A 26,601-nucleotide genomic window follows, 5' to 3' on the forward strand; every position below is an offset into this window, starting at 1 on the left:
GAAAACTGTCTGTGTCTGGATTGCTATATCTTCTTTCTGCCTTTAACTATACTTTGATTAATGAAACGTTCCCTGATACTTGGCTCTCTAGAACTCTTATCTCGATACTAAAACCTCGCAAGCCTCATTCGGACCCTTCGAGCTATCGCCCTATCTTTCTGCCAAGCTGTGCTCGAAATTGTTTTAAAGAATGGTCACCGCCCAAATCAGGGCCTACTTGGAGCGCCACAATCTTATCTCCCCGTACCAAAACGGCTTCCGCCCTGGCCGCTCCACGGCAGACAGCCTCGTCCAACTTGCTGATTCAGTCCAACGTGGTTTTCAACAATAAATGGTTACGGTTACACTATTTCTGGATCTTAAAGCCGCATTTGATAAAGTACATAAGACTGCCCTTCTGATTAAACTGCACAGGAGAGAATTCCGTGGCCGACTCGCCAAATTTTTGCAAAATTTCTTAGCAGATCGAACGATTGCCGCTCGCTGCGGGAACACGATGTCAGCGCCTGCGAAACAGGACCACAGTCTGCCCCAAGGCAGCGTGGTCTCGCCGACGCCCTTTTCAATTATTATCGACGACGTTTTTAATTGTTTGTATGAAATTTCGCCACATCTGAATTATTCTCTTTTCGCCGACGACCTGGCGGTGGGGTTTACCCAACCCAGTGTCGATCGAGCAAATTACTTTGTACAACTTGCTCTAAATCTTGCTCACATCCACCAATGCTGTGACCGATGGAGTCTCGAAATCTCACTGCTAACATCAGCAGCACTTATTTTTTGAAAGCACGTAATTATTGCGCCTCGAGCCCCTTTGAACCTGCATGGTCAACTTATCCCACCTGTCACCCAGTTTAAGTATCTCTGTATCATCCTGGATCGCCGGCTTACTTGCTCGCCCCATTTTGCCGACCTAAAACAGCGCTGCACCCGACGACTTAATAGCTTAAAACGTCTTGCCGGACGGGAGTGGGGAGCCGCTAGGCGCACCCTGCTCCGTCTGTATACCGCCTTGATTCGACCATCTTGGACTTCAATGCCTTTATATTTGATGGTATTTCTTCGAGCAAAATTAACACCCTGGAAACGATCCAGAACCCCGCTCTCCTCGTGGTCACTGGCGCCCTCCGCACCTCCCCGGTATCCAGCCCGCTGGTGGATACACACGTACCACCACTCATACACCGACGCAAACAACAACTTTTCAGATTTGATGTGTGGGCAGCTGCCAGACCCACCCAGCCCACTTTCAAAACACTAACAGCGCCCACTTCACAACGCAGCAAGCACACTGCAATCACAAGCACAACGCGTATTCCAACTGTCACACATTCACACGCTGCCCACGCCTTCACTATGTCCGTTCTGGCCGGACACCCCTGCAGCGATTCGGTTCCTATTTACACAAAAAAAAACGTACCGTTACAAATACGGAGGCCCAGTCCCTGTTCGCGGAATTTCGTAATGAGCACAACACATATACTGCACAATGCATATACACATACACATAAACAAAACACATATCTATACTGATGGCTCTCAAGGCACTGGCCTCACGGAGCAACATATATTTGCAATCATTATACTAAAGCCAATCGTCATTCAGATCATCATACAGTATGCACATCAGAATTAGTGGCAATCTTTTCAGCACTTTCCCACGCAAAAAAAAACATGTCATCAATCAAACTGTAATTTGCACCGATTCCAGCTCTTCCCTGCACGCCTTGTCAGCTATGCACAATTCATTGTACACATTAATTTACAAAATCCTCTTCACACTGTCATCACTATTAGCGGAGTCGCACGTTGTCTTCCCCTGGGTACCAGGCCATGTGGACACCCAGGGGAACGACCTCTCCGACGCTGCCGCAAAAGAAAGCATCAACAAGTCAGCCTGAAAGCATCTTGCCTGCCCAGTATCCGGCTATCTCACTGTTATAAATTCAACATATCGCTGCTTTTTACAGCGTCAATGGGACGAACACGGCCGCCAACACACGCACAACATCAAGCCAACACTCTCACCCTGGAGCTCAGGCAACCAGAACGTGCGCCTTAAGGAGATTCTTCTCGCTAGACTGCAAATAGGCCACACAAAACTAACTCACGCATACATCATAGAACGCAACCTACCACCACCCTGTCACCACTGCCACACACTATACACGATAGCGCATTTCATGCTGCCGTGTCTAGTCTACAGGCGCTGCCGTAAAAACTCGTGCAGTATACAAACAAACACATACTCCCATTGACCCTGCCTACCATACTGGATGACACACATCCTGAACTCTAGGCGCTCCTCTTCGAATACCTACACAAAACCAATTTAGATAATTATATACAACAAATTAAATGTTGCGAGGTTTTCACCTGCTCCTTTGCCAACAAGCAGGTTTTCCTCATTGCCGTGAGGCTTTTTCCACGCACAATTCGGCCAAAACGTGCTGGTTTTCCTCATTCGTAAGGTTTTTTTCCAAGCACACTTCGGCATAAACGTGCAGGTTTCCCCCCCATAGGCTAAGGAATCCGTTTTTTTTGTAGTTAGGACTTTTCCAGGATTACACTATACAACGCGACAATGTCGCACCGGGCCACTCCCCCCCATTCAGTATGTGGGAGCGACCAGGTTCAGGTCGCTGACGGACTTGATCACCGAGCCGGGTGCCCGCCGTTTGCCGTGCGGGGAAACCTTTACCGCGATGAGGTGGTCGTCCGTCATCCAAACGTGTCGTGATTGTTGAACGCGATGAATGTGTGTGTGTGTGTGTGTGTGTGTCTCATGTTTTACTTTGCATTTGCTGCCGAACGAAAGGAGCCAGTTTAACGTAGTTTCGAGTGCGCTTTTCTTGCATTGATACCGGACAGCATTAGCCGGTTTAACGTAACATAGCTTATCACTGTCCATTGCTTTGCGCCGGATAGCACGAGCCGGCTTAACATAGCCTTTTGCCTGGCCTTAAGCCAGAAGTAAGTTCCCCCAGCCCTGGCTATGATTTAAGGTCGCCGGTACAAAAAAAAAACTGGTACCCACGTCACTCCACTCATTCTCGGCTCGTACGGGGATGCCCCCCCCCCCCTATCTATCGAGCGCCTTGGCATTCCAATTGGCTTGTCTGCGTCAGTCTTTGTTAAGCTAACTTAGATTTGTTTATCATTGTTCAAACATTTAATAAAGCCACGTTTAAGCCCTATTGAAATATATCACGCTAATTTTTCAGCTGGGCACCAACGTAGCTACTGGGACAACATCAGGTGTCCGAAGCTAGACGACGACTCGTTCCCTCGCCTGAACTCCAGGGTGACGGCTCCCTGTTCGGACGACGCCTCCCGCATTCCGTCTACGGTGGACGGCCCACCATTCGTACGGTCACGGCCACCGCTCGCAGCTTTCCGCTGCTACGCACGCGCCTTAGGCAGCACGGAGATGTCGGAGACGGAGATGCACGGAGACGGAGACGACGCCTCCGGCGCTTCTGCGCCCTCGCCTCCCGCCTGTCGGGGTGAGCTTTGCTAGGCACCGCCCCGAGGCGCGTCCCTCAGAGACCTGGTGGTAGACAGCACTCCAGCTGGGATGGTGGAGCCCCTCGGCAAACGGCGAACGCCAGGCGTGACCTGCAGTCGTGCCTTACGGTCTCCTCGGCCGGCGCGCTCTGGAGATTCAGCCTGACCGGCATGTACGGCGACCCGGTCCCTTGTCGCTCTTCCTATGAGCGTAGATGGCGGAGCCTCTTTCCGTCCCGAACATCCCTCCATAAAGAGCTCATAAGGCCGGCGCATACCACGTCGGAAGAGAGCAAGCTGTGTCCTGTTCCCTTCCAAGTTGCAGCACACCAACTGATACACTCAGCCGCCGCCGTGCATAATCCGGGCGTCCCGGACGGTCCCCATTTGTCTTTTGGCCACAATATGACCCATGCCTTTTCATGCCGTCACGCCTGAGGTCAAGTGAGAGACAACAAAACAAGTCGATCGCTTCTTAGTTCCAACAAACGAGCGAAACCGTGCCATCGAGTCAAGCTAACCAAAAACGTCCATCTGCGTATAAGAGGGCCTGCGGCCGTTTGGCTCCTCGACCTTTTCGTAGTTGAGCCGTGCTGCCTGGGCGCGTTCCGCGCCTGTCATCCTCCGGTTACGGACTCTTTATGATTCAATCTTCGGGAATGGACGGCGTGTTGCGTATCGGACGAAGGTTTGACAGTCCGGCCGGAGTTGACCCCGTCGATTCCAAAGCAAAATGCCCATTTGTCCATGGCCCGGTAAGGATGGGGACGACAGCCTGTGGCCTTACACATTGTACGTTGTCGACGTTCTGTCGTCCGCGAGGCCAGATGTCGCCGCCAGGGGTTGTCGTCGCTACTTATCCGCAATGTTATTCACTCTCCATCGCTTCCTCCTCCAGCGCCTTCCCCGGATTCTCCACCCTTAACCTCTTCCAGCGTTTCTTCGGGGCTTTCTTTGACTCCCCTCTTAGAAGCGGCACATATCTTCATGTCGGACAAACATGCCTGGGCATATAATGTTTCGTCAGTGATCTGGCTTTTCGCGTCTTTTCTCTGGCTTTTCGCGCCGGCTTTTCGTGATCGGCCGGCGGAGGGCAGGCATTTCCTTCTGGCGTGATGGGCCAGCTCGGTAGAAGAGGCTACCGCCATGGCCGTTCCGGGGGAAAGTGGCGGCTCACCCCACCTGGCCGGGCGACACACACTGTTTTCCCCGCAGATCCGGTCAACAACGCGGGCCGATCGGTCGAAGCGTCGGGCGGGTCCGCATTCACCTCTCAGGCCCCGCTCGCCCTAATGGTCGTGTTTGGTTTGGTGGGGGGGGGGGGGGGGGAGGGGGAGGGGAGATTCCTGGGCATGGCCGGCTTGCTCGCCGTCCCACTCTCCGTTGGAAAAGCCTCTTCGATCCTGGACGGGTAGCGTGCAAAGTGAAAAGTAAGAAAATGCGTGCCCACGTTGACGACATTGACCTGCAAGCTCTAATCGGTTAGAGGTCGGGCCCCGTACTAGCAGCCAACAGGAGGCTGAGGTCTGGCCCCGTACCAAGCAGCCAACAGGAGGCTGCACATGACGAAAGCCTGGCGACTGGTTTGAGTTTGAGCTGAGACCAACTGGGGAGAAAAGCGTCACTTTCAACCGACGTTGCTTGGCGCGAAACGGCAATATTTTTTTCTTCAAATTGTAACGTGCAGTACCGCTTGTGTCGGAGCGGCGTATGATTATTTTGCACACAGCCATGGGCCGTAAAATATGCCGAGAGCTTCAGCGACTCAGTCACTCAGACAGTCACTCAGCTGATCGGCAGCCGCACTCTCTACCTTTCAGTGCGTCTTCCGGCCGCATACCTGCATGTATCTTGGGATTAGAGCGACAAACATGTTGGTTCGCACACACTGTCATCCAGAAAAACAAGTTGTCATTTGCGTTGTCCATGCAGACCCATGATTTCTGCATGAGCAACTGAAACCGAGGTGGCAGTGGTCGCAAGACAGACACTGATAAAAGGGGAAAAGTTTGTCTTGTCAGAATCACGACGCATTGCGAAAAGACACAGACAAGCCCGTTTGGTCTAGCTGTCGTAAAGCTTTCAGCTTGCGGGGGCGATGCAACTTAGGCTAAAGCAGTGTAAGATGAGCAATTATATAATATGCGATAATATGAGTGAAAATTTCGAATTTTTGTCTATACACTGTGAAATGTTGACCTTTTGCGCACATGCAAGTGTAGCAATGGTATATGTAACTTTATATGTAGTTTATTTGATGCGTATGTACATAAGACACGTTAAACACGTTTATAGAAATTACGGGCGTCATTTCTGGCCACCTGGTGCCGCGCTGAAGGCGCCCGCTCACTGCAGGACGCCACTTAGTCCGGCGTCGGGGGCATCCCGTAGCGGCCTGTCGGTCACATGTGCCAGCAAGAATGCGTATTCTGGAAGACCTCTCTGTTGGAAGAGATGATTCCAGTTGCCTTGAACGCAGAGTCACTGCTGGACCCTGTGGAGGCCTTGGTGCACGCGATGTCCACGAGTTGTGGAACGTCGTAGATCGTCAAAGTAGTGCCCGGATTTGGCCGCATCCATTCCGTCATCGCCCTGTTGTAGCGCGTCTTCCGCGGACCGAAAACCGATACGCCCAGAGGCTGAGGGCGGTGAAGAGTGTGCGGCGGAACCGTGAGGAGCGTGATTCCGTTGGTGCGAGTGAACTCACTTGTCCGAAGTGAGATGTGAGCGGCGTGATTGTCCAGGATGGTGGGGACTTGTATTTCTGCTGAACACCGACTGTGTCTTTGAAGGTGGGCGAGGTACTCGAGAAGCACATCTTCGTTTACTCATCTCCCCTTCGTTGCTCATCCTGCAGTGCCGGTAGGCGCGCATCGAAGGAAACGGTCCCGGCAGTTCACTCTAGGACGGATGGCGAGTGGTGAGACATATACAACACTCCTTTTTCTACCGAAGCGATGGAGCCTGCCTTCTTCGTTCCCTCTTTCGTCGCCACTCTTTTCGGTGTCTGCGCCGCGGTTACGCCCGTTTTATCAGCGCTGTCCATGTCCTCAGACAAGAATGGATGATTTTCCAGCACTATCTCCAAGTTATCAAAAAACATCCCACCTTGTGCTTATCGGAAGCGCTGGCACGAGCCAAGCCCGTGCCCTCTGATGTGCCGCCCCTGTGGTGGGGTAAGTCGAGCCATGATCATCTCACTCACATTCGTGTTGAAACAGGCTGCCCCACTACGACATGGCAAATGAAACGGCACAGTTGACGATTTCCTGTCAACCTCAGCCGCACGAAAGCGATAACGATTTTAGGACCAGGCGTGATCAGACACACGCGAGTCAGTAAACCACGATATATTTGGTATTAAAGACAACAAAATGTTGTATCTTTTCAAAAATATTCACCTACGTGGGTTAAAATCATATCAATGCTTAGAGTGCACCAACCGTCCGCCCGCCGCCGTTCGCATCAAAACAAGGAAGGCCGAGCTTCCCAACCTTACCACCAGGTAGTCGATTGGAAATAGTGGAGTCCTGGGGGGTTATACGGGGTGGGGGGTATCAACTTTACCAGCCTGCCTGAATTACTTATTTACCCTACTCTATGACAAAAAAAACAGCAGCACAACTTCCCCCAGCATGCGGCACGGCGTACTCCAGGGTGGGGGAAGAAGTGTCATTTGGAAGGTCATTCGGGGGGCATTTAGCAAGACACGAAGACACGCTCTTCAGAACTTTGCCGTCACATATGAAGCTGAAGGTTAAAGCTGTCTGCAGATATACTCATCTTAGTCCTATTCTCACCAGTTATAGTAGGAGGAAGCTCCGGGTAAAGCTCGTGCAACTCTCCTTACTCTACTCCGTTGCCTTTACTTTGGTGTATTAGGCCGACATTTAGATTAAATAGCCTATACGATAGTAATAAACAGTAATATATGTATATATGATAAAAATAAACAGTAATATATGCTAGGTTACTCAGCTATCACAGAAGATCACTAACTTAAATAACTGATACAAGTTTTGAATTATGTTACTTTGTTGAGTTGCGCGCGCCAACTTCAAGAAATGTGCACTCGGCCCAGACATGGGACAAAGCCGGCTTTAGCTTTGGCTTCGGCTACCCGAAGTCGCAATTTTTCGCCAATAGCTTCGGGTTCAGCTTCGGCTTTGAACTATTTCCACGGCTGTTTTGGCTTTGGTTCTGGTTTTGTGTAATTTAAAACGTCTGGCGTCGGTTTCGGCTCCGAATTATTTATATGAGCGGACATCGGCTTCGACTTCGGCGTGGAACATAACTGCTACATTATCACTCCGGTCTTTGTTTTGCGTCATCTTGACCAACTGGTTTCAGTTTCTTCGTGGTGATTATTCCCTTGCAATTGTAACGTTACTTCACAATAGAGTTTTGTTCGACCTTTAATCTTAAACACGCGCTCGCGTGGGAGGCTATTTGCCCTCCAAAAGTTTTTCCGGAATGGTTTCCGAATGGAGCGGCGTAGCCGACCCAAATTTCGCATAGCTGTGGACAATTTAATGGTGGATCGTTTGGCATAAGCGTTTAGATTTACAACTAAGGCTGCTAACCTACAACAGGTCAAAATCAGGCCATGGAATCAGCGCGCACAATTCTTAGGAAATCGTTCAAACTGATGCAATAAAGGAGTGTTAGAGGAGGCCATACATCTCTAAGGGAGTTTCTTAGGCTACACAACAACTTAATGAGCAAATTTAATTGACCTAGGGTCAGATATAAAAGTGAGACCAGGGTCAAACCCAGCCTGATGTTGCTCTGGAGCCTTCTGTATGGAATAGATCCTGGTGCTCACTTTTGATCTATTGATAACGGGAACCGCATTGCACACCCTGCATGGACTTCTTTAGGATCATTATAGGTAATTGGCCTAAGACGGCCCAGGTCAACATCTTGTTTTAAGTAACATATTGCCTAGCGTAATATTTGAAGCTTATTGAAATGCAACTCTAAGCATTCTTGTATGATATTGGTCGCTATGACCCACGGAAGGCAAAATAAGGTCACTTAACTTAAATGGGCACCGGTAACTTTTTTAGAGCAGGTATCTAGGTTCTGGGGGGACTTAGGCCACCAATCTGGATTTAACCTTGTTTGACCTTACCTGCCCGGAGATCCTGGCCTATGAAAGTCAAACTTTGACACAGGGGAGTTCACATACAGGCCAACATGCCCTGTGAATTTCCTGTCCCTAGCTCCCTCAGTTTCTGAGATATCAGGGCGGTCAAATTAACCCCCACCCGAGGGAAGGGTAGTCAACCGGCCATCCGGACGCATGTTAATCCTCGCCCAGATAGTGAGTGACCGGTGAGATCCGCCCCCCTCCCCCTTCTAAGGTTTTTGAGGATACCTTCCCGACTTGTTGAACAATCGAGCCCAAACTTTAAGTGGTCGATGAGCATCTATTGCATGTGTTTGAAAAACCAAAAGCATGTTCCTATCTTTGCTGGTTTCGTAACAACAGTGGTTTTTAGGAACACTGCACGACGGTTTACGGCTGTCGCGAGTGGCGAGTGACAACCGACGATGGCGCGGATGTGCGCGATGGGCCGACATTGTCACATTAAGGGTCAAATTGTCAAATTGAATAACATGCATCATAAACATGTGCTCAAAACACATAATGTATACCACTGAACTCAGAACTGAACAAGGAACACACCTGTTCAAGGTTTGTGTCGCCTCAAGGCATCATCTCTTATGTAAAACGTTGTAAGGCTGAAAATTGCGGTTTTCACGAAAATATGACTTTTGATCTGACATAATGGACCCAGTTATTGACCTAACAACATACAAACTAGCATCAATCGCAAGATTTTGTTGCGACCGGTTCGCTGGTGTTTTCTGCTAAACTCTATCTCTATTAGTTTGGAAACGCCAGGGGCGCATCGACCCCTCTATCGGTTTGGAAACGCCAGGGCGCACATCGACCCCTCTATCAGTTTGGAAACGCCGGGGGCGCATCGATCCCTCTATCAGTTTGGAAACGCCAGGGGCGTGTCGACCCCTCTATCAGTTTGGAAACGCCAGGGGCGCATCGACCCCTCTATCGGTTTGGAAAGGCCAGGGGGCGCATTGACACCTTTATCGGTTTGCGTCACGAGAAATGGCCAATCAGGGCAAGAGTTAATATACCACATAACTTTCCGATACTGCTATGCATTGGTATGTGGCACAGAGCAAAAACTAGCGAGTCGTTCTCAGAACCAATTAACACCCGACTAGAGTCGGGGAGCTCACAGTCCGAGACGATGTGAGCCTGCTTGCTAACACACAAGACCAACACAATGGTCCGAAAATAGTTCATCCGTAATGCTTGCGCTCCGTTGCAATCACTTTGTGAAAACCTGATCGTGTTTTGTAATTTCATGCAGTTCTTACGGACGGCAAAATTTCCTCGGGTTTCGCAGAACAACGCCGCGTTTTTACTTCGGCCACGGCTTTGGGCCTGTGATTTATAAACATTGATGGGGACGGGTTTGGCAATGCGTTTCCTAAATTAGCAGCATTTTAAATTAACGTTGACGTCGCCTTAGCTTTGCGTTAAAAAGTTAAAAATAAATCACTTCAACTTCTGTCATATTTTTAAAATATAGAAGCCTCTGGCGTCGTCCCTGGCTTCGCGCATCATAAGAGCGGCCGGCTTCGGCTTATGCTTTGACTTCATGTCATCATGACCATTTGGCATCATGTCTTCATGGCTTCATTAAACCATCGAGCCAAGGGATGCGGAACTGAGCGTACGCAACACACGGGTGTGAATGTTGGGTGGCCGTTGCTCGCGACGGTGCTAAAATGCGCACACGGGGGGGGGGGGGGAATCCATCCTCCGACGCGTTTGATTTCCATCCTATCCTGGCGCTACAGGTTTCCTTATCCTGCACGCATGACACCATAGAAACGTCGAGCAAATGCCGGCACCTAAATGGCCAAGTAGTGCTAAGTGTCAGTCAGAGGGCCTTTTCTGCCGATTTGGCCCCTAGGTCAATGAGGGCGTCTAAATTGAGCAGGCACCACCAATACCGAACAGCCGGCTCCATGTAGGGACAGGGCCTGGGGCTCACGATTTACATCGACTGGGCCCTAGGTCAATTTTGTTTAAAATTTGTATCGACCACGGGCCCACATTGCATCGACTAGGGATCCACAGAGTCTAACTAGGGTACTGTATCATGCAAGAGGCCCTGAGTCGGCCAGGGACAGTGTTCAGAGGGGCCTGAAGAGGAACGCTATGGATCTGTTGGACCGACGATCGCGGCCCCAATTGAAGAGCCCAAGGGTCCAGGGAACCCGAAGGGCTTTGGATCAAATGAAGGAGCCCGGCCAGTGTGCCCATGACTTCAAGTGTCAGTCAGAGAGCATCTCGCACCTCTTGAGAACCTTTGACACAATGCTGGCCTCTGCTTCGATCAGAGACCACCAACACTGAATGACTAGCTTCGTGTCGGCTTGAGTGCTAGGGCCCATTTACCAGGCAAGAACAAGGGCAGGCAATGCAACCTGCATTGGTCGTGCACCCTGAACAGTGAGGTTCCTCTGTGCTGTCAGAGACCCAAAGTGCTCAACAAGAGCCCTGTGTCGGTAAGTGACCCCGAGTCGGTTAGGGGCCGTGTTCGAGTGGGAGCCAAAGGCCATGCGGGCCGGGCTCGCGGTTTGCATTGGTTGGGGCTCCTGCAGCAATGAGGGTCCTTGTGACGGTTAGGGGCCCACATCGCCTACAGGAGCCCTACGTCGGCAAGGGGTCTCAAGTCTGTCGGGAGAACACTTGCTGAACAGATCCAGGGACAGGGGCGGGACCTGGAATGCCAGAGGACCTCTTGTGTTGGTCGGAACCTTTTGACAATGGAACGGACATGAGAGCTTATGATGAGAGTTCACAGCAAGACAATGGAAGGGTCTGTGTCAGTCAGGTGCCCCAAAGTCGAAAGGGGCCATCCAATCCATTTCAGCCATACGTTAGGGAGGCGACCAACGTATGATGTATCTCACTAAGTGTCTCCGAATGGACCAGGCGAACCTGATCCCGCGTTGCTAGAATGGCAAGTGGTAAGCGCCCTGCGCTGGGAGGGAGTGGTCCTTCAGTCCTTGGCCGGAAACGTCGTAGTAACGTCGGAAACGATGTAGGCTGGTCATGTGCCCTTTGCGTGCTACCCACGAGACCCCTTGCCCGGAGTAAGGCAAATAGGTCTCAGTAGTGCTCAATGGAGTGGATCGAAATAAGTTCACGAATGGAGAAGGCCGGTCCAAGTTCACCTGAGAATGTTTTCCTGAGAATCCCTTTGGAAGAATCGACTTGTGACACAAGTTACATAACATGTTTTGGAGCCTGCACGCTCGCGATCTCAGAAACAAGAACAGCCGGCCGGCCGGTGTTGCAGTTTCCGTGGAATCAAGCGGCGTTGGCCGCTGCAGGTAGCTCCAGGTGGAGGGCGCCAGGCGAGCTGGAACGACCTTCGTGAGCCTATGCTTTCGAAAGTCCTTTAAAATCCAACCTTACCGTTCGAAGACCAGACAAAGGTGACTATTTCGCCTTTTAATATCGAGGATGTCCTCGGGACATACTAACAACTAGGGCGGCACGAAAAACAGAGATACGAGAAGACTTCCTTTCAACGTACGAATTGCTCTCCGGAAGTATTCAAAGGTGTTTGTTTCAGATGCGCCACCATTTTCATCCGGCTGCTGTCCGTCCGCTTGGTGTTGGCCACAGGGTACAGCATGCAGAGGCTGAAATGCTGAGCGTCGGGTTTTTTTGGAAGACTTGGGAGCGCGTATGTCCAAAATTATGTTCGAGTGAGTGAGTTCGAATATTTCCAGATAAATGAGCGTTGGTCATGCAAACGTAAATTTGTTATCCTATTTATATGTATAATCTACGGTTACCTCTCTAATATGTATATAGAACGCATGAATTGAGAGCACATAGAACGCAATGAATTCTGGAAAAGCCTGAGAGTTCCACCATTGTAGAAAAATCCCACCGAACCATGGCATAATGGATAGTGCCGGTGGTTTATTTAATTCAGTCATTTAAGGTCGAATTCTTGCAATTTATCAATGTCAAAAATGCAAACAAAATTTATTTTCCGGTAGGCTATGGTTTCTGCCTTAACTGAGGAAGGTAAACACAAATATAAAACCAAGAAAACTGCGCCACCTCGGAATCAAGTGGGCCATACTTGGTTAGCATATACGGTTACTCAGGAATGGAGTCCTGAACACCCAAAGCTCCCACGTCGAGATCCGGCAAGAGGCCTTAAGACCATCATAGCCTGCCCTCTACCGAACTAGGGGAAATCCCCTTCACGAGAGCCTATGCTATGGCGGGTGCGGTGCCTCGCTAAGCCTGCGGTCTTACCATATTCGGTGAATTCACGGCCGGCTAAGGCTGGACCGGCTGGATCATGTGGGCCGCCCAGCCGCCGGTTTTCAGAGCCTCGCGCTGCAGCTCGGCGTCAGTCGAGCGCCGGACAGACCGGGCTGGATACCACGGCAGCGCTGGGAGCGACCGCACGCGCTGGGCATTCACGCGACTTCACAATTCAAGATCGAGGTGAGTGTGTTCTAGCTCGTCTGATTTGGCAGTGGCCAATGGCGACCGATTCAAGATCGAGGTGAGTGTGTTCTTGCTCGTCTGATTTGGCAGTGGCCAATGGCGACCGAGAGAGAGAGAGAGAGAGAGAGAGAGAGAGAGAGAGAGAGAGAGAGAGAGAGAGAGAGAGAGAGAGAGAGAGAGAGAGGGGGGGAGAGAGATCGCACTGGCTAGCAAGCATAAGACCCTTTTCAACGTTCTCCGGGCAGGCTGTTTGAACAGAGATGGGAACAGAGAGAGGAGAGAGGGAGAGAGAGAGAGAGAGAGAGAGATCGCACTGGCTAGCAAGCATAAGACCCTTTTCAACGTTCTCCGGGCAGGCTGTTTGAACAGAGATGGGAACAGAAGACCCTCTTGGCGTTTGTTTTGCTGAGATGGGCCTTCTGTCTGGGACACACTATGTTTGACAGCAAAAACTGCCGGCATAAGGACCTGCTCACACGGAGCACTTCTCGTTGTGTAGCGTTGCGATTGGATGCGAACGGAACGCTACTGAAAAGCAGTATAACAACCAAAACGGCGCGCACCTTAATATAACCAACCGCCGGTGATAAGCCTTATCGAGTCAAGATGGCAGACGCTGGTGTGTTCTATAGAAATATCTTACGGGGAGCGGAAATGTTTTATTGACGTTCAAAACGTCATGGGCTAAGAAGGGGCACTCCATCCCGCATGGTGCGTGCGCTGTAGTGTGGGTCACCTTGTGGCATCTGACTGGTCCCAACACTATGCTTTTTCAGTTGCGTTCCTCCTCGCTTTCCATCCCGGTGCCGCACGCCGAAAGGTGTCCAATGTGGGTCGGCCATATGCATGTAAAGCGAAGATAATGAGGCAGAGGTCGACTCGTCAGGCGGTGGTAATCCTCGCAGGAATATCCGGGGTTACTTATCTTCTCAGCTATTTTGCAGTCTGCTGGCACGGTCAGTACTTGACCGCCAGCACCGGGCTTTAATGCTCCGCTGTATAGACGTCAAATGCCGTCGCTAAGCCCCGCGTCACTCTCCTCAGATGGGGCCTCTGCTGATGGCCGTGATCGGGGCGCTGCTGTCGCACGGCGGCGCGCTCGCCCGACCACAGACTGAAAAAGACGCGTTCCTCGGCTCCCTGCTCGGCGACACCAGCACCAGTCCCGAGGACAACGACCAGTTCAACGCCGGCCTACTCGGAGACACCAGCACCAGTCCTGAGGACGATGACCAGTTCATCACCGGACTATTCGGAGACACTAGCACCAGTCCTGAGAACGACGCCCAGTTCATCGCCGACCTACTCGGCAGCGTCACCGAACCGCCGTGCGCCAACGTCGCCGGCCTGGACGACACGGATTTTTTGTCGACTCTGACAGGCGACTGCACAGGCTCCACGCCACCACCGGATGTGGTGCGCTGCGAGCGCGGGCAACACGTCTGCGCACCCTACTTCCGCTGCGACGAGGCGGACATCGTCAGCGATGGATTTGGTGGATTCGACGTGCGCATCGGCAAGCAGCAGTTTGAGCGCGACTTTGACTTCATCACGCACTCGGAGTGCCCTCGATTCGGCGATGTCTGCTGCACGCAGCCGAAACGGCCAGAGGACCTAAAAGATCCCGAGCCTTACGTACCGCAGTGCGGCCGCCGCAACCAACTCGGCATCAACGCACGCATCGTCGGCTTCAAAGACAACGAGACGCAGTTTGGCGAGATCCCCTGGATGGTGGCCGTGCTGCACGTGGAGGAGGTGGGCGGCGAGGAGCGCAACTTCTTCGAGTGCGGCGGCTCGCTGATTCACCCGCAGGTGGTGATGACCGCCGCTCACTGCGTGCACGAACGGGACGCATTGCATCGCCTGCGTGTGCGCCTCGGCGAATGGGACACGCAGCAGGAGAGCGAGCGCTTCCGACACGTGGACGTGAACGTGGCACGTGTTGCGGTGCACGAGGATTTTCGGCCGCTACGCCTCAGCGACAACGTGGCGCTGCTCTTCCTGGAGGAACCCGTCGAGCTGCAGGAGCATATCGACACGCTGTGCCTGCCCGACCCGGATGTCGTATATGACCAGGCCGAGTGCATCGCCACCGGTTGGGGCAAGGACGCCTTCGTGGCCGGCCAGTTCCAGACCGTACTGAAGCAGATCGAGCTGCCGCTCGTGCCGCACGCCGCCTGCCAAGCTGCGCTGCGCAAAACCAGGCTGACAAATTACTTTGTGCTGGACCGCTCTTTCAGATGCGCCGGCGGTGTGGGCGGCCAGGACACGTGTACCGGTGACGGCGGCTCGCCGCTGGCCTGTCGCGACCCGCGCGACCCCGACCGCTACATCCAGCTCGGCGTCGTCTCTTGGGGCATCGGCTGTGGCACGGAAGGCGTGCCGGGCGTGTACGCCGATGTTGCACAGCAGGTGCGCTGGATCCGTGAACAGGCGGCCGCGGCTGGTCTGACCTTGTAGGAACGCCTCAGGAGCCGGCGTTGGTCTCCGAAGTGTGATGCGACGTTGTGTTTTGAAGAGTGTTCAAACCTTGTATGCACGGCCGTACTGTACGTGACGAACAATTATACACAAACCCTCCCCACGAAATTTTTGACGATTCTGCAGCTATATGTCAACGAGTTTTCAAATCATACCGTGTGGTTGTAGCTTGCCACAGCAGAACTACTGACTGGTTGCTACTACCATGATCGTCATAATCATGTAGCCGTTACGAATTGTTTAATACCTGTGGTTTAATAGTGCATTCGAGATAATTTACTTTATGTTCTACGATAAACATGAAGATGCATCAGTAACACAACACTAATACCGCAAAAACAGCCCTTAAGAGCAGACAGTGTCCTCTATGCCACATTGGTGCAGTCCAGACATGAACACAGCACCGCTCCGGCGGGCCACAAGGGCAGGCGGCAGGCGGTTCCAGGACAAGGCTGTACCGTACGACAACGTCCTGCACGCCAGTCTAACAATTTTTCAAACTGTCTTTCCGACTGTCCAAGCTGGAAAGCGGTAAACCCCAAAGTGGCGGCCACCACCAACCTCGTGACGCGCCAACAGCGGTGCGTGGGGAGGGCAGTGACGGGACCGGCGCCGGGGCGCAGAGGTCAGTAGGGGCCCTGCGGGCGCCAGTGCGGCCACGCCAGAGCATCCTGCGGCAAACGTGATCAGTCTGCTACGCGGCATTTTAAAGCGTCGTGCGAGACAGATGGGTTTGCCTTGGGCTCAGTGCGAGGCTGTGAGCTACCGTTGGTTGTGTCCGTGTTGTGCAATGCTCACTGGGTTAAAGGACGTAGTTATTAATTAAGACGCTATGCGTCTCTTGTGAGCATCTGCCATGAAGAGCGCTCCTGGTAATAGCGTTAAAAACCCTGTTGATCTAGGAGGCTTGTTGCTTCTGGATACCCGAACTGGAGCTTCACATGTGAAGGGGGGACGATGGAGCGACACATGTCAGGGGTTCCTGCTTCTGAGACGGACAGCGGCTTTGGGATAAGAGGCTGAGCATCACTGGCGTTGGCCTCTCACACCGCCCGTCGCATCTCAGATTTAGATAACTGACGCTTGCTCAGACTGACTGACAGACGTGAGATAAAACGCTTCTTATTGCCAATATACTGTATACAGAGGTAAGCGAAGATGCTAGAGGTGTTTAAAACTTAATTTTTTTCATCTGCTGATGCCAATGTCGCATGGGTCTCAGACCAAATTCTGTTGATTGAGCCAGTGTTAGGAAGTGCGAGACCTGCACCGGTAAAAACAGTGATATAGCGAGAATAAAATAAAAACGCGAGAATAGTGAGAGCCATCACGGTTTTCAGCCGATTGTAAGATGACGTCACATAGCCAGAAGTGATATTTTTCAGGTGCTTGTAGAACCATGCTATAGGCAGATGTAGGGCTACAGAGATACAATATTCCTATTTTTTTAAAATAGGGATGGATGAGAGAAGGGGCGGGTGCGCAGCAAGAGTAAATATCAGAGCCTGCCTCCAAGATGTAATTAAAACAGTTTTCGACCCAGATTTGACCCACTTCCTCTTCACAGTTGGGAGCAGGGGCGTGGCTTCTTAAAATTAGTTGCGGAGTGTGCTTTGCCCTATGAAATGATAGCGATAAAAACTGATGAATGAAAAATGATGACTAAAAGTAGCCAGCTTCATCCCTGGTTGGGAGGCACAAGCCACAAACTAGATAGGAAACTACATTCCTGTAGGTCTAGTTATGTTAGGCATATCTTTGTCCGATAAATTTAGAAGATTAGCCTCGACCATGTTTCAGAATTTTGATGGATTGCCTAAGGTGACCTAGCTGAACAGCTGCTCTGGAGCAAAGTCCGAACAGACGGTGGTGATTATGAGCACTACACAGCGATCCACGGCTGGCGCGGACAAAATGCAGCTGCCGACAATGCCGCGGGACGCGCGCTGCGTGTCGACACCGTTACACTAGCGGATCCCTGTATCGTAACTATATCTAGAAACACGGCAATTTATGCTCCGCGTATCTGCGGACTGTTAACTCACGCAGAAGGACAGCTGAAGTTCAAAAGCTCTATTTCGAAAAAATATTCGACCTGGCTTAGAAGAGTCCATTTTTAACCTACCAAGGTGCAACATTTTGCTAACCACAAGATTTTGATCCTTTCGACCTTGATATTCTTCGTCCCGCCATCAGTCCACGCCACGAAAAACGACAGATCAGGGCGAGGGTCAGACGCTCTACAGCCTGACGTCTGCGCTTCCTAGTCCTGCTTCAGACATGCGGCCCCTCCTGTGTACAAAATGCAGCCACTCCAGTGTCGAATGCTGGCCCACCGTAGCGCCGAACGCGTACCCACTCCAGTGCTAGACACGCGGCCTCTCCTGTGCCGCCTAGTGCTTGACGGCTGCCTTTGTGTCGGCATGAGGCCTCCCCGTGACGGACACAAGGCCGCCCTAGTGCTTGACGGCTGCCCCTGTGTCTGACATACGGCCTGTCGTATACCGGGCACGCGCCTTTCCTGTACCGGACGGCGGCTGATGTCGAACACGCGGCCCCTCTTGTGCCGGACACCCGGCCGCTCCTGTGCCGGACGGCGGCTGATGTCGGACACGCGGCCCCTCTTGTGCCGGACACCCGGCCGCTCCTGTGCCGGACGGCGGCTGATGTCGGACACGCGGCCCCTCTTGTGCCGGACACCCGGCCGCTCCTGTGCCGGACGGCGGCTGATGTCGGACACGCGGCCCCTCTTGTGCCGGACAACCCGGCCGATCCTGTACCGGACGGCGGCTGATGTCGGACACGCGGCCCCTCTTGTGCCGGACACCCGGCCGCTCCTGTACCGGACGGCGGCTGATGTCGGACACGCGGCCCCTCTTGTGCCGGACACCCGGCCGCTCCTGTGCCGGACGGCGGCTGATGTCGGACACGCGGCCCCTCTTGTGCCGGACACCCGGCCGCTCCTGTGCCGGACATTCGGCAGTCCCGGTGCTCGAACGGGGTCGCTCCAACGTTCCCCGTTCACCTGTGAAGCTTCAGTTGGGGTATTCCGAAACAACAAGCCTCCTAGATCAACAGTCTTTTAACGCTATTACCAGGAGCGCTCTTCATGGCAGATGCTCACAAGAGACGCATAGCGTCTGAATTTATAATTACGTCCTTTAACCCAGTGAGCTTTCCACAACACGGACACAACCAACGGTAGCTCACAGCCTCGCACTGAGCCCAAGGCAAACCCATCTGTCTCGCACGACGCTTTAAAACGCCGCGTAGCAGACTGATCACGTTTGCCGCAGGATGCTCTGGCGTGACCGCGCTGGCGCCTGCAGGGCCCCTACTGACCTCTGCGCCCCGGCGCCGGTCCCGTCACTGCCCTCCCCGCGCACCACTGTGAGCGCGTCACGAGGTTTAGCTTTTCCAGACAGTCCGCGCGGCCGGACCCTCACTGAGCCCCGTCCAGCGCATACGCACGAATTCCTTTAAAGGGGGCGCGTGTGCTCCATCCGTTTTCCATGCACTTTCTGTTGCATGGCCTGACCCGGCTCGACTCACTGACTGATCAGAGCACGAAGTCTATCCTCGGTTGGCAAGGGCCCCTCTCGTCCGGGAGGGATCCGCCACGGGCACCGGGGGCTGGGTGAGGGGAATACGGTGTTGAACGGTCATAAGCAGACGGGATCTCCGGGCTTTTAGTCAGCCGTTGGAGGGAGAGATTACCTGCCGTAAGTGGTGAGGCATTGCGGTGAGATGCGCCGAGCCCGCTACGTATCGAGAGACCCTCCGGGATTCTGCGAGACCAGGGGACGTCGCTAGCAAGGCGTCGGCCGGGGCAGCACTTGGAAAGAAAGGCGGAACGTGGCCGAGTAGCACGACTGGACTACGGCTGGGTTGAAGAGTCAGACGACCGCAGTCCTGCTTTACGCAGATGTATGCTTGCGGGCAGCGTGACTCGAAGGCACAGTTTTTTGGACTAAGAGCTTCGCTTTTTTGGATTAAGGGCACTGGAAAAGACAACCCGTCTAACCAGCCAACAGACTAACGCCACGGGTGACCTTCAGGAATATGCAGGCGTCGCCCGTACGCCGCGTCAGGCCGCCGTGGGACAGGCGAGGGCTATGACGAGCCGCGGCACCTCCACGTGGCCGCCTCCAACGACAAAATCAAGACAGCCTCGGCGCGGGCTAACGAGTGAGCTGTCGCGTCGAAGTGCGCGTCAACGGTCTCGGACACCATACCATCCCACGTCGGGCACGAGTGCCCTTTCGCTGCCTGGCTAAATCAGCCTTTAAAGAGCAGACCGTCACCTGTATTTACAAACTCACTGGCGCATATTGACACACCAGTTCGTCGCTTCACGCGGGCCAAGCGCCGAAAACCCTTTTAGCCCTGAAAACCCTTTTAGCCCTGAAAACGGCCGAGACACAGTGCCGGCCGGGAATGACGCATGACCAGGATCCCACTCCTCCCCCCATCCCCACCCCAGTCTCCAACTACACCGGAGGGAGCAGGTATCCGTGGCCCGCGCCCGCCCGTTGGACAGGAGTCAAGGCACGCGTTTGGAGCGCCAGCCGCCCATGGTCCGGTAAGGATGGGGGACAACAGCCTGCGGACTCACACGTGCATGTTGTCATCGGTGTCCCATTGTCCGCGGGGCTAGGTGACGTCGCCAGGTGATGAGGGGTGAAACCCTCTCGTCATGTGGAGGCACGACTGTAGGCACCTGATGCACTCCCTGGCACTGACTTCCTCGGAGACCTCTCCCGCCTGCTATCTGTTCAATTCAAACACCCTGTTAGACTCCCCTCCATAGTCTCCCCCCCCCCTCCCCTGCACAATATTTTAATTCTCCATAATTCTTCCAGATGGGTCGGCCCGCCTTCGTCTTCTTCCATGGTCCAATAGTTTTGCCGCCACGCCATTGCCGTCCAACGTGTTGCCGGGCCGGCCTAACTTTCTTCCAGGACCCTGCCCTGACGTGCCCCTGGACCAGATCTCGGGCACGGCGTCGTGCAACGTACGGACGGTGCAAAATCCGTCCGTTCGCGTCTCGGGCGGACCCTGCGTGCCCCCCCCCCCCCCCCTCTTGCTTAGTTCTCGTGTGGCGTGGCGCTTCTGATGCCAGCTGGGGTGACGGCGACGCCGGCGCGGCGGGACTCGTGGCGCGGAGCGGCGGACATCCTTACAACATGTCGGACAAACTTTTCTTTGCGCATGTTGCTTTGTCGGTGATCTGGCTTTCGCATCCATTAGTCGCGATGATGACTAATTTCGGAAGATGAGGCCACCTCTCTGTCATGTCCGTTACGGAGGGGAGGGGGAGTGGCAACTTACCCCAACTGGCAGTGCTACGCACGCTGTTTTTCCCCGGTCAACAAACCTGTCAACAACTAGCGCTGCTTTGCTGATGCGGGCCGGTCAACTGGAGCGGCGGGCCGTACTGTACTGATAACCGTGCTGATTTCTCGGCCCAATGGTCGTGTTTGGTGCGGCGGGGGCAGTTTCAAACCATGGCCGGTTTACATACTGTCTCACGCTACGCCAGGAAGCCCCACCGATGTTGGACGGGATGCGTGACTCATTACTGTGTATACGTGTATATACGTGTACTGTGTATACTGTGTGTACCTACACAGTGGTCGGCCACGGGTCACTGTCCGTGCAGTGATCGGCCACGGGTCACTGCCCGTGCAGTGATCGTTCACGGATCACGGCCAGTGCGGCGATCGTTTGCGGATCACTACACGTGCAGTTATCAGGTCATGCTTCACTAGTCACAGTACAGGGCTGCGTGAGTCCTCTCACAAGGCCGCTCAGGCGGTGGCGTCGCTTTGGAGAATGCGCGGTTGTTTGGAATCACCTCAGAGAGCTATGCCCGGTGCTCACTGCAATGTCTCATATGCTGATACATGGGCTGCTGTGGTATAGCTGGTGAGCATTTATGATGCTTGCGTATTTCTTAAACAAAGCGTGAAATGATCATTGGTTTCGAGCATCTCTTCGCCAATACACTTCACCCAGTACGTGATACCAAACCGTGGAGAGTTCCATGCCAGTCAACCAGTGGTGGCATGTCAAGTACAACGGTCAAGAAAGCAGGGAATCTCTTATCAAAGCACAACGTCGCGGCCGGCATCCTGGCCAACGCATCTACAGCTACCCTGTTGTTGGCTCCAGACGGCCTGCAAAGCCGACTTCGGCTTCCATATCACAGCGAGTCCCGACCCACGCTCGCCTCCCGCCTCCACCGGGACGTCTGTCCGGCCGGCTCCTGAGGCCGGCTCCTGAGGCCGGCTCCTGACGTCCCTACAGGGTCAGGCCGGCCAAAGCCGCCTGCTCACGGATCCAGGGCACCTGTTGTGCGACATCGGCGTACACGCCCGGCACGCCTTCCAGGCCACAGCCAATGCCCCACGAGACGACGCCCGAGCTGGATGTAGCGGCTGGGGTCAAGCGGATCGCGACAGGCCAGCGGTGAGCCACCGTCACCGGTACACGTGTCCTGGCCGCCCACGCCGCCGGCGCATCTGAAAGAGCGGTTCAGCTCGAAGTACGTTTCCAGCCGGGTCTTACGCAGCGCAGTTTGGCAGGCGGCGTGCGGCACGAGCGGCAGCTCGATCCCCTTCAGTATGGTCTGGAACTGGCCGGCCACGAAGTCATCCTTCCCCCAACCGGTGGCGATGCACTCGGCCTGGTCATATACGACATTCGGGTCGGGCAGGCACAGCGTGTCGATATGCTCCTGCAGCTCGACGGGTTCCTCCAGGAAGAGCAGCGCCACGTCGTCGCTGAGGCGCCGCGGCCGAAAATCCTCGTGCACCGCAACACGTGCCACGTCCACGTCCACGTGTCGGAGGCACTCGCCCTCCTCCTGCGTGTCCCACTCGCCGAGGCGCACGCGCAAGCGTGTTGTCGCCTTCGGGCCGGGCACGCAGTGGGCGGCGGTCATCACCACCTGCGGGTGAATCAGCGAGCCGCCGCACTCGGAGAAGCTGCGCTCCTCGCCGCCCGCCTCATCCACGCGCAGCACTGCCGCCATCCAGGGGATCTCGCCAAACTGCGTCTCGTTGTCTTTGAAGCCGACGATGTGTGCGCCGATGCCTAGCTGGTTGCGGCGGCCGCACTGCGGCACGTAAGGCTCAGAGACATCGGGATCGGCAATCGGTCGCGTGCAGCATACATCGCCGAAGCGCGTGCACTCCGAGTGCGTGGTAAATTCAAAGTCTTCCTCGAACTGTGACTTGTTGATGAACACGTCGAACTCGCGGACTCCATCGCTGATGGCATTCGCCTCGTCGCAGCGGAAGTAGGGCGTGCAGACGTGCTGGCCGCGCTCGCAGCGCACCACCTCCATTGGCGGCGACGTGTCGCCAAGCAGATCGACGACGATCTGGTCGTCGTCCGCGGAACTGGCGCCTGTGCCACCGACCAGGTAGCCAACGAACGCGTCGTTCTCATTTTGCGGTCGGGCGAGCGCCCCGCAGTGCGACAGCAACGCCCCGACTGCGGCCATCAGCAGAGGCCCCATCTGAGGAGAGTGGCGCGAGGCTTAGCGACGGCATTTGACGTCTATACAGCGGGGCATTCAAAGCAAGTGTTCCCCATTTATATGGGGTTTTAGACGGAAAAGCCACATTGAGGACCTCCCGGCGCTGTTCACAACCCTGCCCTTCTTAACACCTATGGCCCTGTGGTTTCTGAACTGCACGCCCGCGAAAATGTGGAGAGTACTTCGGAGAGAGCATTTTAAGGTCACCTTGACATCCATGGTGTCATAATACCATCATTCAAGGTCTGCCAGTCCATAAGCCAGGCGATAATCAAGGCCAAGACCAAAGTAGTTGTCGAGGCGTTCATATCTGGCCTTCGTGAGCACGATTTCCAGATATAACAGCCGCCAGTTGGCTCTCAATTAATGTCGCGCAAGGCACGATGATGTGTTCCAATTATGCCACGTTGGGGAGCATACTTGCTAAACAGAGAATTGTGCTGTCTAGAGCAGTCTTTTCCACTTAAAAAGTATACCAATAGTTATAAGTGTGCTTGTTTCATCATATCTGATGCTTGTTTCAATACCTTTAAATGTGAAACATTCTTTTTGAGTCCGGTGTCGGCAGCCAAGTACTGATTGTGCCAGCCGACTGCAAAATAACTGGGGAAGGCCGAGTACTTTCGTAAGCGACCTCTGCAAGACAAACATAAGCCGACATGTCGGTCCCAACTCTCTTTGTTTCGCTTTCGGCGCTGAATGTTGACAGTTGCTTGCTGACCCCAGCAGGTTCTGGACAGCAGATCCATATTGGCAAATCGAACGCGAGTTGGACCCTTGTAATCGGAGCTGATCTTTTACGTTCCAACCGGCATGATATGCCTCTCCTGGCCGCTGTTGGCCATTGCCACTTCGCACAAGCAGGAAACGTGCTCACCTTGCGTGAACAGAGGCCGTGTCAATGTCCAGCACTGCGCGGTCGCTCCCTACACTGCTGTGTCTCCCCTGCCTGCTCCGCTTGCTGCCGGACTGACGCTGGCCTGCGGCGCCGGCTGCTATAAAGCCGCCGCTGAACGGAGCGGGTTGCTGACATTCTAGCCGGCCGTGGCACCTTCGTGGAACGACCGCGAGCTCAGACATCCATGGGTGGTGTCAAAGCGAGGCAGGAAGCCTGGCAAAACCCGGACTTGCGGGGAGGATTTTTCCTCTGGATGCGAAAACATGCAGGTTGCCGCCACTTTTAAGGCATCTTCCAGCTTGCACCGCATCTTGCTGTACTCTGGCTGCGTCAACCTTGGATGTTCAGCACTATTGTGTTGCGAAAACTGTAAGCACAAGCAGCGTTGCTAAAGCTGCTTTAGCTGCCAAAGCTTCACGGGGCAGGTAACAAATTCGTAAACCCTTCTGAACATTCCCTTTTTAGTTCCATGCCTGCAGTAGATTTAGAGACTGGTCGGAAGGGTGAGGGCAGGAACGTGCATGCATGCTTCTTTCATGAAACGGTCTTTGCGCGAAGAATTGACTTCATTTCCAAACGTTGAAAGCTCAGGAATCGGGAAAATTACGCCCTTGCTTCCCCTCCTGCATGCCCCGTTGATTCATTGTTGAAATGGAATAGCCGCTGTCCCGCCTGTGCTATTTCAGGCGTCTCAAGCACCCAGTGCCTTTGAGCACCCAGCACCCAGCATTGACCCTGCTAGCTCTGGGCTGTTAAGTGGGTCTAACCCTGCACCGAAGAGTCAACAGTCCAGCACATGGCCTCTCAGTACACAACTACAAGGCGTACAAGGCGTACAACTACACCGTACAATATGCCGACACCTGCCGTGGACTACCGTCCGTTGTACGCTAGTTGAGTGGCGCAAGATCTTTAGGGGTGAGTAACACTTGCGTCATGTATTTTCCGCACGTTTTGGCCGTTGTTTATCCATGGTTACGCATTGGTTACGCTGGGCGACCCCTCTGTCATTCTGTCTCTCGTTACACTGCGTCAGCCGTAGCGTGCCAAGGTGATAGCGTCCATCTGGTCTCCAATTCATCTGGAGTTGCAAAACAGTGTGCACACTGCAAACAGTTCAACACAGTGTGCTGCTTGCTCTGAGAGGAAACCAGCGGCATTTGTTGTTAGGGGTTTGAGCGTTTACAAACAAATAAGCATGATCTACAAGCTCACCTGAACGCAACGCTATGCTGTTCATCCCCCCCCCCCCCCCGCCTCCACCTCTCATTGTTACGATTTGGTTGCGCTCCATCGATCCTCCTTCCCCTTTCCTCGCCCTCCATGCTTAACGTTATCTATGGGCGGACCTTTGCGTCGTGACGTCACGAAGATTGCTCGTCATCTGCGGCACTCGCGAACTCAGCCTAATTCAGCAAGCAGACTGTGTGACACCGTCGCAGCACGTGATGCCGGGATGGCCGTAGGCACATCCAACCTAAAAGTATGGCTCAAACCCAATTTTGAAGATCCATTGCCTCACATAGATAAGACAGTAGTCATAGTCCTATTCCTTGGGGAAAAAACAGGAAAATGGAGATATAGATGCTTCGATATTTCGGCAACATGGTGTTATCGAAACAATAGTAGAAGTGAATTCGAAATTGCCTGCCGATGATCCTACTCGACTTCTTCAGTTTTTGTTGTTTTTTTTTTGAAGCAGTGAGCCCCAGTTTATACAAAACACCAAAAGTCCGGAGATTAAAGAAGGAGCAATTGCCAGCTATTACTACGATACGGTGCATATCTAGCTAAGACTTACAACACACAAAAACACGTGTACCTGCAAATGACTTCAAGTACAGGCGTCACACGTTGGCGTACAGGCGTCACACGTACAGGCGTCACACGTCACACGTCACACGTCACAGGTTGAAGTAAACAGGCATCACACATCGCATATCGATTATACATACAAGCGATTTCAATTTAACAGGCGTCGCACATCACGCGTCAGTCATCACTTACACCTGTAAACGATTTTAACCTAGCACACATCACACATCAATGCACATATCACGTTCGCATGATCGGCTATGATGAGCACTGTACGTTAAGGTTCGGTTGCCGACTTTTTATAAGAATAGATACAGTTGTTTCCCTGTCCGAGTGGCTCTGTACTCTGTACATGACTTTGAGTTCTAAGAGGGGCATGCCTGCATGCATGCCAGGGTCCACGCCTCCTTGAGCGTGTTATGCCAAAAATGGTTACCGAAAGAGGGTATTCTCTCTTTTGTTTTAGCGCCTTGCAGGTGCTCATTGTACCTCAAGCGAATAGGGTGTATAGACTCTCCGACATAGACTATATCCCTACCATATTTTGCACACAGTTTTCGCTTAAGTTCGTGAACCGCGTTTTTTGTGTGCAAGCTGCTTGAAACCCAGACTTGCATAAATTACATCTATTGCCACCTGGGCGCTTAGGCTTTAAGATCGAAGATTTCACCAGAGACATTTTTACTTCATTGCCGTTCCTCCAAGCTATGCGTGCGCTCAGTTTTGATTTTCTAACGATGCGCTTGGTCTTCCAAAGCAAGTGCACAT

At 53.3% G+C, this 26,601-nt stretch overlaps 1 protein-coding gene and 1 pseudogene across 1 annotated transcript; one reads left to right on the forward strand and one right to left on the reverse strand.

The window, feature by feature from the left end:
• The first annotated feature begins 13,011 nt into the window (after window positions 1-13,011).
• Window positions 13,012-15,670, forward strand: LOC119103841 (phenoloxidase-activating factor 2). The gene is made up of 2 exons (XM_037227505.1): window positions 13,012-13,090; window positions 14,138-15,670. Exon 2 carries the CDS (start codon window positions 14,138-14,140, stop codon window positions 15,551-15,553), a length of 1,416 nt encoding a protein of 471 aa, XP_037083400.1. The 5' UTR covers window positions 13,012-13,090; the 3' UTR covers window positions 15,554-15,670.
• A 6,207-nt stretch (window positions 15,671-21,877) lies between these two features.
• On the reverse strand, window positions 21,878-24,065 carry LOC119102913 (phenoloxidase-activating factor 2-like; annotated as a pseudogene).
• Between the last annotated feature and the right edge of the window lie 2,536 nt (window positions 24,066-26,601).

Source organism: Pollicipes pollicipes, unplaced genomic scaffold, assembly GCF_011947565.3.
Source record: "Pollicipes pollicipes isolate AB1234 unplaced genomic scaffold, Ppol_2.1 Scaffold_5724;HRSCAF=6776_pilon_pilon_pilon, whole genome shotgun sequence".
NCBI lineage: Eukaryota > Metazoa > Arthropoda > Thecostraca > Pollicipedomorpha > Pollicipedidae > Pollicipes > Pollicipes pollicipes.